The sequence below is a fragment of the Calypte anna genome, chromosome 5A (assembly GCF_003957555.1).
Source record: "Calypte anna isolate BGI_N300 chromosome 5A, bCalAnn1_v1.p, whole genome shotgun sequence".
NCBI lineage: Eukaryota > Metazoa > Chordata > Aves > Apodiformes > Trochilidae > Calypte > Calypte anna.
Genome location: NC_044251.1, coordinates 36,295,800 through 36,307,456, shown reverse-complemented (window position 1 = coordinate 36,307,456; position 11,657 = coordinate 36,295,800). Strand labels below are relative to the sequence as shown.

The window sequence follows — 11,657 nt, the reverse complement described above, 5'->3', positions numbered from 1 at the left end:
CTGTGGTGGTTATTGTCCTTGGCTGTGCTCTCTTACAGCAGCCAGGAACAGTGCTCTGAACTACTCTGTCACCCAAAGAATGGGACAGGACATATTGATACAAATGTTGAATATAGATATGATGGCTATTCAGCCCTACTAAGCAGTAATCCATGCGACAGACCCTTAGACTGTTTGCACCTCAGATGAAGCCACAAATCCAAGCATTTTTTTTTTAACTTTAGCTCTCAAGGTAGAAGCAACCTGTCTCTCATGGGCACCCACCTTGTTGGGAAGGGGAGGGGATATGTGTTTCAACACATCTTTTATCCACATTCTCCCCATAGACTGGCAACGTGCCAGCACTAAAAATGTGTCATTTTCAAGGAGATGATGGTGTGGAAAAGGTCTCACATTCCTGGAGACAAAGCATTTCACCTACCTGAAATGCTCCAAGACTTACCACATTTCTTTTAGAAAATGCAGATAGCTTTACTGTTTGGTTTTAGTTTCAGATTTCAGGGGAACCTCAGCATATTTTTAACAGCACACACAAGTTTGGGCTTCTTTCTTTTTCTTTCTTTGTTTCTTTCTCTGTCTTTCTGTCTTTTGTTCTTTCTTTCTTTTTATTTTTAATCCATTTCAGCTGGCACCCCTGCCAGCATCCTAGAACTGCAGTACAATTTCTTCAGGGAGAAAAAGCCACTTCTGGACAAGTCCTGGCTCAGCAGCAGAAGCCACTGGAGAGCAGAGCAGTGAAGGAAAAGCCATAAACCAGCCCTGCTCTCCTCCCCACAGCCCTTGTACCCACTCAGCACTCCACTCATTCCTGTTGAAACTGGAAACACCCCCCAACTTCTGACCTGAAACAGCTCTGCAGGGACAGGGACCTTGCTCCACACCAGGAATGCAGCATCTGAGGGAAGCTATGGGATCACAGCCCCATCACAAGCCTGATATCACTCTCAAGAGACAAAGGCCCCTTTGTTTGAGACATTTTGTCACACAGCTCCCTGTTTATAAACTCTGCTGGTTTAGAGGTGTGCACCTTCTACTTATCCAAACAGGAGCACAGCTACATTAAGCCAGAGCTGACGGCCATTGGCTTTTGCCAATTTTAAAACACTAGCAGTAACTTTTAATAAAATTATGTTCAATGAGACAGAAAACAGCTGTTAAAATCCTATCATCTTCCTAGTTGCATTGTGCCTATATGAACCACAGCACGTAGCACAAATTTGCAACATTGCCCTTTTACAACATCAAACCATCTATTAATTAATTTTTCAACCTATACCCACTCTTTCCTTTTTTCTTTTTAAGAGGTTTGTTACAAGATTGCACATAAATTCAACACCTCTCATGCAAACCAACCAAACAACACAAAAAAGTCACTTCAACACATCTTTGAAAAACTGTATTAAACAAAAAGACTGCACAGAATAAGGAAAATCAGAAAAAGAACAATACAATAGGCATTGAGGCCAGAAGGTGAACAAGCCCAGGGAACACTGAAACTCATGTGTTTCACAGTAAAACTTTCCTCAGAATGAAAGTACCAATGAATTCCAGACTGTAGTCACATTTTTTCCCTTTTTTGCAATAAACCTTACACTCACTTAGAAGGGCACTGCTATGTTACAGTTTCTTTAAAATAGTATAAAGGCAGCTAGTAAAAATTTAGACCAGCAGCAGCATCTGTTATAGTATAAGATCAAAACAAGACAATCGACTTATGTAACTCACTGAAAACTCTTTATGCTCCTCCTATAAAAAATACTATCCTTGGCTTTGAAAAAAACACCAAGATCAAAAGTTTGACCCATATTCAAAGTATGCAAATGACATGCTAATCAAAGTCCCTAATCCAAAAGACTTACTGGCTCAAAATAAACTTCTGGTGTGATGCCAATTTAATTTCACCATACCCAGAATGCCCAGAACATACACGTATTATGTTTAAAAACATCCATTTAGAGTGGCTGCAAGCCAAGCTCACATCACAATGTGATCTTTACAGTTGCCAGAATGAATGATGCCTCTGCTCTTTGCTGAGGTAATTGGCCAAGGTATTTCCTCTGGAGTTTTTGCTCAGTACAGCTTAAACATGTGAAGAAATCAGCACAACAGGGGGGTTTAAACCCACATCTTCAGTGAAATTCCAACAATTCATCAAATTCGTAAAGCAAAGAAAGTGCCAAAAGCATCACCCCCTGCTCTTTGAGGGGTTCCACACAAGAAGTGAAAACCACAGCACAAGGTGCCATGCACTTTGAAAAGAAGCAAGCAGCAAACCTGGAGGCAGCAGGCAAAAGCTTGCCCTTGCAAGAGGGTTTGGTCAGGTAGGACAGAATTCCTGCCATGAGTCAAAAAGGAAGGCGAGATGGTTTGTTTCTAGCTGATTTCACAAGCCCTGATTCACAGATCATCGACAGAAGCAAACAGTTCACATTCACAAAGCAGCCTCTAGTACCTAAATATCATAACAGAATGAACATCATTAATAAATATATAAAACAACATGTCAATATCACAGACAAAATACGTTTTCACAGTCAGCATTCACTGGAATACTTAGGCAGTTTGGTCATTGCTTAAAGCACTGAAGAATTACACGCAGATAATAATGTGAGTGTTCAGAACAGGCTCACAAAATACAAACTTAAGCTTGCTTAACATTTCTGAAGAGGCTCTGAACAGGCCCTAGAAGCTATTCCAAATGGCCTTCAAGTGAAGGCCCTTGCAGCTGGTGCATATTTAAGAACAGAAGAAACTCCTTCACGCTGTACAGATCTCGGCACTTTATCTAGCTCAGCTAAGCAGGTATTCTCCAGGAACCAGCATGTACAGGTAGTCAGCTCTGCCCCAAGTGATGATGCTCTACATTTCATACAATGTCATGCTGAAAGAGGAGATCATCTAGTCAGGTCTTAGAAACCTTGGTCTGGGAGATGGAGACCTCAGTGCTCACTCCTAGCCTAGACACAGAGTTTTGCCATCTTGAACCAGGCTCTTTACCTCTCTGACTCAGCTCACCTGCCTCTCACAAGGATAGGCAGTAATCCCCTGTCCTGCAGTGATGTTCTGAGGCTTAAGTTCATAAGGTGCTTTAGAAGAGTCCCAGACAAGGCACTGTAAAAGTGCAGCTATTGTAATGTCAGAAACATGCACAGAGATGTGCATCCCACGATCCTTTCCCGAGGTACCAGTGTGCAAATCTAGAAAAAATGAGGACTTGCACTTGGTCACACTTCAGCAGTCCCATCACAGCAGCTTTGTTTTCTCCCACAGCTTGGAACAAGCACCACATCTCCAGGTCCCTGCAGAATTACTGGGCTGCCCCGTGTCGCAGGCTGTCTCCAGTCTCCATTTGTTCTGATGGGCCAAATTCAGGATGCGTGACCGGGGACTTCCTTTGGCCTCGGAGAGTGTGGGCATTCAGCATCTCCAGCAGCAAGTCATACACAGGGACCACATTTTTACACTTCATGCTCAGGAGGTGCTCCATTCCCTTGTTACTGTGAAGGAGAACAGAAATAAGTCAGATCTGATCACAGCAACACAGAGAAGGAAAACACTCCCATGTCTTCAAGGGAGTCCTTTTTTAATTGGGAGTTAAGAGCATTTAGCTGCTGTAGTCTCCAAATCTCTCATTACTATCAGCAGGAAGAACATCCCAATCCTTTGAAGCTGTGTGGTCTTCTATTTAGGGAACCAAGAGTTTGTTTTACATCCCACAAACTGACTTCAGAAAATAATGCAGCTGTACCAGTTCTGTTGAAGTCAATGAGCAAAGCTGTGATGCTGTAACTGTGGGAGGCCCACGTGCTGCACCTTTAGACAAAAGGGGAACTTACAGCTCTAGTGACTACCTCCCTCTCCTGCCTTGTTGAGAAACATGACCAAACTACCCTGGCTAACTTCAGGCAGCTTGTTTCCTCTGTGCATCTCCAGTGCCAGATCCTGCAGATGGCTATAGGGTTTATTAATAGGGTTTGGGGTTTTTTTTGGTTAACGCAGCAAAGAACAAAGTTATCTTGAATGCTTAGTGGATGCATCACTATTTGGACTATCAGGAGGAGGCTGTTGCCACTGCAGTTGCATGTACCTAGAGTTCAGATGCACTCAGGGTTTAGGGGTAGAAATCAAAGTGTGCTTCTTGAAGACCAGATTTATCACAATGGAATGGCAGCAGCCAGACAGCACAAAGCTGACCTGATGAATTGGATGGGAAGGGGGAGAAATACTCCCAGAAAAATGAGGTTCTGCTACAGTTCAAGGGTTATAAATACATCAGTGGCAAAGAAGAAATTACAGCTCTCCTCCTGCACCAAGCTCCTGTAGAATCCTGCATCATTTAATAATCAAGGCTAAGAACATCAGTTACTTCCAGAACTAAATATAAATGTCTGACCCATGCTAAGCAGCATAGAGATAGGTCACAACAAGTAGTCTCCAGACTTTGGATGAGGCAGGCACAGAATAAAACTTCTGTTTTAATAAGAAAATACAAAAAATTTTGCAAAGATGCACAATATTTGTTCATGCCATGCCAGAACAAGAGCTCCTGTGAAGCTATGAAGTGGTGTGCCAAACCAGTGGGCAACCCAGGTGACATCGAGCTGTAGCTTGGCTTCAGCTCTGGCTGGTGCTGCAGCTCCTGTAAGGGCCTGTAGCTCTCAAAGTCATCCCAGTTCACAAACTGGCTTTTAAAACCTTCCTGTCAGGGTAGTCAGAGTCTCACTCTCCCAGAAGTTGGGAAGGTGCCTGTCCCTCTTCCAGCCTCCCTGCACAAAGCCAGATAAGCCCAGCTCTTCTTTGCATGTTCCAGCCTGGGCCTAGGACTGTCTTCCCTGCATAGATAGTCCGAAGCCAAGACATAGTGAATATCTGGGCTCTGAAAAATAATTTCAAATTATAAACAGCTTGAAAATTAAAGCACCTGTTTGTAGTGCCCTGCATTTGAGTTTGCTTACTGCAAGCAAAGATGAGCAGCTCAAGGAGGCTCCAGGAAGTGCCAGGGAGCAGAGGAGCTGCTTCCCATGGGGACACCAGGAGTTTGGCATTGCTGTAGCACCAGCCACTTGGCAAAAATGTCATGGTTCCAAATAAAAGACAACAAATCTGAGCTGGGGAAAACACAGTATCCAAAGTAGATTTTGCCCCACCAAAGCCAACATTGCAGATCAGCTTTGATACAGACTTTTATTTTGGACAGAAGAGTTGTGTGGCTGGTGGGGTTCTTTCTGAAAGGATGAATTTATGTTATTATTCCCAAGCTGTTCAGGCAGGTACATAATGAACAATTTAGCTGAGACAACATTTTAATATCAACATGTCTTTGAGTGCCAGAAAGCACTTGAGTACCTTGCCTGTTTGGTTGTGCTGGGAAGGGAAGCCTTGCAATGAACCAAGATGAAGAGCAGTACCAAGATGCCTCAGGAGAGCTCGAGTTCAAGCTTTGCTTTGCTGCTGTAATAAACAAACACAGACATCTCACTCCTCACACACATTCTGTAACATTTACCTTGCATGTCTGATGTGAGAGAGGAGCATCAGCAAATTGGCCAGACGAGTTGTCTGCTGATGTGAGGGGATCCCACTCTTTGCAATAACCCACACCAAAGCCTCTGTGACTACGTTAAGCAGGTGATGCAGTTTCCTGCTGCTCTCAGGTTCTTCTGCTGTCAAGGGAAACATGCCTAACCAGAGAAGAGAAAGAAATACTCCCTGACCATGAGGAAGAAAAAAAAAAAAAAAAAGCTGTGGATTTTTTCTGGTGATTAGAGAAGTTCCTGACACCCGTCTCAACATGATGGTCGCTCCATGTGCCACACAGAGTTCCAACTTACATTCCTTTGCCAAAACTTGTTGGCCACATTATTTGAAAACAGAGTAACTCTCCCAAATCCTCCCAAGATGACATGTTGAACATAGACCCTGCAGTCCAAAGCTAGACATACTCTCATTCTCCAAGCTTTTTCCTTTGAACCACTCTGTAGTAACTACTATCAATGACAGCATTCTGCTTGCTCTAATACCTTCTTGCTGAAAGAGCTCTTTTTTTCTCCAGGTATATCCTAGGAAGGGAGAAGAACATGATGAGAAGTCTTGCTCATATACCCAGCTGGCCATGGTCTCCCTACAGCTCACTAAGGATGGTGTAATACAGCATGTACCTACAGTGAAAAATCCTAAAAGTCAGCAAAAGCAAAAAGAGGGGCTTGGAGGAATGACAGAATTGTCACAGTTGAAAAAGATGTCCAGAATCACTGCATTCAACCCCCATCTATCCACATTCTCAAAACCAAAACAAAACAAAACCTAACAACAAAACAAAACCCAAAACCAACCAAACAAAACAACAAAAAACCCTACAACCAACCCAAACAAACCCAAACCAAACAGAAACCACCATGCCCACTAGAGCACGCCCTGAAGTGCCTCATAGGTATAACTTTTAAATACCTCCAGGGATGGTGACTCCATCCCTGTCTAAACCATGAGCAGCCACCTTCTCAGGGAGAATGCTGTGGGAGACAGTGTCAAAGTCTTTACCGAAGTCCAGGAAGACAAAGTCCATAGCCTTTCCCTCATCCCTAGGTGGGTCATCTGGTCACACAACATGGTCAGGTTGGTCAGGCAAGTCCTGCCTTTCCTGAGCCCATGCTGGCTGGGCCTGAGCCCCTGGCTGTTCTACACTTGCCATCTGAGCACACTCAAGGTGAACTTCCCAAAAAATTTTCTGGCCACCGAGGTCAGGCTGACAGGTCTATAGTACCCCAGATCCTCCTTCTGTCCCTTCCTGTAGATGGGGTTCACATTGTCAAGCCTCCAGTCATCTGGGACCTCCCCTGTTAGCCAGGACTGCTGATGAATGATGGGGAGTGGCTTGGAGAGAGCTCCCCCGCCAGCTCCTTTGGTACCTTTGGGTGGATCCCCATAGACTTGTGTGTGTTCAAGTGGTGCCACAGCAGGTCATTAATTTTCTGTGGATGTGTTTTGTTTTGTTTTTTTTAAGAAAAAACCCAGCTTTTGTTGTCTGTTACAAAAAACAAGTGAGATAACAGCTGAGTTATTCCCCTTCAGAACTGGGCTGAGAATTACACAGCAGCTTCTTGCTGAAAACAGTAGATGTAAATAGATGTTATTTTGATGCTGGGTTTTTTAGACAACATTAATTACAACATATTCTGGGGAATAAAATTACTTTACTGCATACTACTCTAAACTAGCAAACACACAGTCCTATTTGCCTTGTGCAAAAGGCTGCAAAGCAAAACTCCTATCCTGAAACATCTTGCAGAACCACTGAGTGCTTTCAATAATTTCTACCAATTAATTACCATTTAATAGGAACATCTAAGCCAAATGAATCATCACTCAGTTGAGTAGCTAGTTTTACTAGAATTAAGAACAGCTTTACAGAGCTGTGCAGTAATTTCACATGTGAGTAGGATGCAGAGATATGAGAAAAAGTTCTCATTGAAAAGGATGTACCCAAAACCTCTGCCATGAGCCCCACTCTGTGAGAAGCTTTCAGATCTTGGGTCTTTCATGCAGTTTTTACAACAGGACATAAACCCTAAATCCAGCAAATGATAACCATTCAGAAGCTTATTAAGAAAAAATCCTTTCAATCTGACAGCAGTCCTTTTCTACTGCTCTCAAAGGCTATATCTCACTTGGTATTTCTGCCATTTCTTAGAGGCTGGTTTCCAGACACCCTCAAAATAAAAAGTACAGTTTGGTGAGCATCAGAGCCAACTGCATACTCACTGGAATTGAGGAGGATCATTGCCTTGACACACAGGTACTCCTTGTGCTGCAGTTTCAGCTCTCGGAGTCTCGAGGTCATGGCCAGGAGCATATCAAAGATCTCCAAAATTCCCTCTACGCATTTTCCCTCATCCCTATGGAAACACATTTAAAATGTTACAGAAAAAGTAGAATTAAGGAACTCTGACTCAGGCAGACAAAAGTCAAAGCACAAAGAAGGCTGCAAACTCCCTCCACCCCCATCCATCTCATCTTTGCAAGAACTGAAAAGGCTTTGTCATGAAATCTAAATTGAAAATTATATTGGTAAAAAAATCCAGTATATCTAAGGAACTGATTTTCTCTTTAAAGCATGTGCAGGATTGACAACAGGCAAGTATGACCATATTTCTGTAAGAGGCTTTATCCTCACAGACAGTATAATTCTAGATAACCAGTCTGCAACTCTGTACTGAAGGGCTGAGTACCACCTTGAATCATTTTCCAGATTGGTTTCATATGGAGTTAATACCACAACCACGGTTTGTACCTGACAGAAGCCTCAGGACTTGACTTCTTGGAACAACAAGTCATTTTTAAAGAATAAAACAACCTCTACCCCAGTCCCCTGACACCTTTCCCTTTGAAGGTGTTTAAATCTAAGTAGATTTTAGCAGTTTTGGATGATTATGACTTTTTTTCTCTGTAATGTTTTTAAGAAGAGGCAGACTTAAGCACAGCAGTACAGGAGAATTAAAGAACTTTACTCCTCTCCAGCATCCCAAGGGGAAGGTGTTGGTCAGACCTTCAGGCTGCAAGGCAGGCACAGGCAGAGAACACAAAGCAGGCACAGCAAGTACTGCAGAAAGGCAGCTGCCTGAACACTGCCCGTGCTCCTCCAGCAAGGGGAATTTTAAGCTTTGGAGGACAGGCAGCTCTCAGTTTCAACACTAAAAGACAAGCATCAAAGAAGTACTTGACTGTAAAGATTACATAGGAAATGTATCTGAAGGTCAGCAAAGATAAAACCAATCAAGTTACAGAGCACTTTCATATACATGCCTGAAAAGAACCCCAAATTACAGCATGCCCAGGTGCTTGCTGGCTCCCACTGTGCTGTGTGGTGTGGAGATGAAGGAATGCATCAAATAAGCACACTCTGCTCAGCAGATATTGGCTCCTGAGGAACTGAATGTATCATACCTTTTCAGGAACTTCTTATCATTGCATTGAACAACACAGCATGTCCTTGCATTGCATTTTGTAAGAGCAAATAATAATTTATTTCATATCTTTTATAAATTACATTTACTTCTCTGACTCACCCATTTTGCTTTCTGTCTCTATGATAGTGATTGCTGTTCAGCTCAAGCCACAGAACCGGTACAGATCCGAATTTCCCCAGGTTGAAAAGTTTAAGAGGCATTTTAAAGCCACCCAAGAGAGCAGATTGTTTCCTGAGTTGCTACCAATATGAAGCCTAGGTCAAGTCCTTCTAAACTCCTGTAGGAAAAACCTCTTACTAATCCATATTCTTCCCTGCTGGTACATGATGTTATGGAGTAATATTTTTAGTCTTGCAAACGCTCTGCTTTAGCTTGAAAAAAGTACTTTCAGTACTAAAAAGCTACCTAGGATTTTTAAAATATTTTTTTCATAGTGCTGTGGTCTTCATTACTATAACTGTTTATGATGTCTGCATAGGAGCAGGAAAAAAACACATAGAAAACTTACCTGAAATAATTAAACTATGGCCTGACACTATGTCTACTACTTTTTCTGTGGTGGGAGGAGGAAATCTATCAGCTGGAATAAATTGACAATGTCATGCATTGTGTCAATGTGTCTGAAGACTGAGACCAAAAGGAACAAAAGCAAAAAAAGATGTGGGAAATACAGAGAAACTTCACACTGTCATGTGCTATAGGAATTAAAGAGCTAGCAAGTTCCACCATAGTGTTTATGCTTATATTCTTTATATTCCTTTAAGTATGTGGAACCTCAAGACAGTATTGGTACAAATGCAGGCAAAGAATATTGTTAGATAAACTGTTACTAGCATCTCCCATACTTAATCCTTTTCCTCTTACCATTCACTCTACCTCCAAACATGCTAGTATGAAGTGTTCAAGTAATTAATTTCTTACCTGTCTAGTACAAGGTCTGGTGCAAAAATCAGTTTCCCAGGATGGTCAATTGATCTCCACATCAAACCAACCATTAAAACTTCCATCCAGCAGCTCTCCAGGAGTCTTACTTGGTCATAGAGGCTGAGATCAATAAAGCCTAAAATTATGAAAATAGCATACAATAAATCAATCTGTTTATTTCTCTGTCTTGGTAAAGAAGACTGAGCATACAAAAACCAAAAAGAAACAGAAAGAGTTGAGTTGTGAAGAAAGCCAGGAAAAGGAGCACTGACATCAGAAGGAAAATGCTGCCACATTAAACAGGAATATAAATATTTATTACTGTCACTGTTAAATCTTTCATAAAGCATTAGAAATAAAGCAGGGATGTTAAAGGGAAATTACTCCCACAGCTGGTAAACCTCAAGTGACTGCTGAGGACCTGTTTTATGCTTGGCCAGCTCTTAGATGATGGTCTCAAAACCCCCTAGAAACACCAGGAAATCACTTAGGAAACTCACATTTGTCAGAGATTACTGGACTTCTAAGAAAATAGTCTGTTCTTTCCACAGAATGAATATAGTTGTTGCTTGTAGATTTTTTTAATCTCATAAAACAGGCATGTTTCTGGGTTTGTTGAGTTACTAAAAGAACCCACATCTTGGTGCCTCTGTGTTATCATCCCCTTTGTACATGAGAAGTGTTGATCCCAGCCCATCCTTTTCCTGCTGCCCCCTCCCCAAAAATTGCCATAAACCAGGAAAAAGAAAAAAAAAAGATCAGGGATCAAGGTAGTTGGTGAAGGTATTAGTGTCCCTATTGCCTCCATTCACAGCATTGTAGAAACAACAACAGAATTAATGTGATGTGCCTGTTCCAGTATTGAGTTATCTCCAGAACTTATAGCAAGGCAACAGATTTCCCTGCAACACAGCCAGAGGGGAGAGACTTCCTTTTCCCTTCCTCTGCAAAAAATACTCAGGTCAACAGATGCATAGAAGCCAAATAAAGACAAAAACTGAACATCTAAAAAAACATAAAACCAACCCAAAACCCAAAACACAGAAAACAAAAGAAGTGTTAATTATTAAAATGCAAAGTGCTCAAAGACTAAAACACAGATTCAATGACAACCAGTTCAGTGGTCAAACCCCAGCTGTGTTCCAAACCAAGAGCAGTCCCCAGTAGACTGTTGTGCCAGGTCTGAAACCTCACACAGTAGGATTGCTCTGACAAAGAATCTGCTGTCAGTAATTTATAAACATGCTCTGTGTATTTTAATCTTACCAAACTACTAGGCTTGAAGACAGTTGTGACAGCTCTGGGTTGACATAAACTGGGTGATAGTCTCTCATCATTGCTAAAAGTGCCATCTTTCAAAATCGATAGGCTTGCTCCTTACTTAATAAGAAAGGTAAACAGGAACCCATGAGTGGTACCTTCCCTCCTGGGTTTTGCTGTCACAGGATTTACTACACACAGCCAACACCAGATTATCTGCCAGACACACATGCAGAATTTTAAAAGTGCTTTTAAAAAAATAATTGTGGACTTGTGAATAACATAAATTTGACAGCAGCAGTTCCCTGGGAAACAAGAACCCAAAGACATTTCATAAGTTTATTTAAATAAACATTTTCACAGACCGTGCTAATGTCTTTAGCATACACAACCAATTACTTGGTTTAAAAAATTTCAGTTGAGCAAGATGCCAGACCAAGTCCCAGCATTGAATCTACAGAAGATTGAAGAACTTGATAAATCTCAGATGTCATCTGCTAAATTCATATT

The 11,657-nt window shown here is 41.8% G+C and overlaps 1 protein-coding gene across 4 annotated transcripts in view; it reads right to left on the bottom strand.

Annotated features, from left to right (window-relative positions):
• Positions 1–1,475: 1,475 nt before the first annotated feature.
• ESR2 (estrogen receptor 2) overlaps positions 1,476–11,657 on the bottom strand; it is an 80,093-nt gene continuing 69,911 nt past the window's right edge. For all 4 annotated transcript variants that reach the window (XM_030452299.1, XM_030452298.1, XM_030452302.1 and 1 more), the window contains 4 exons: positions 9,885–10,023; positions 7,759–7,892; positions 5,507–5,681; positions 1,476–3,497 (listed from right to left, as the gene is read on the bottom strand). In XM_030452299.1, coding sequence (XP_030308159.1) covers positions 3,308–3,497; positions 5,507–5,681; positions 7,759–7,892; positions 9,885–10,023 — 638 coding nt within the window. In that variant the 3' untranslated portion in view covers positions 1,476–3,307. The remainder of the gene's footprint in view (positions 3,498–5,506; positions 5,682–7,758; positions 7,893–9,884; positions 10,024–11,657) is intronic.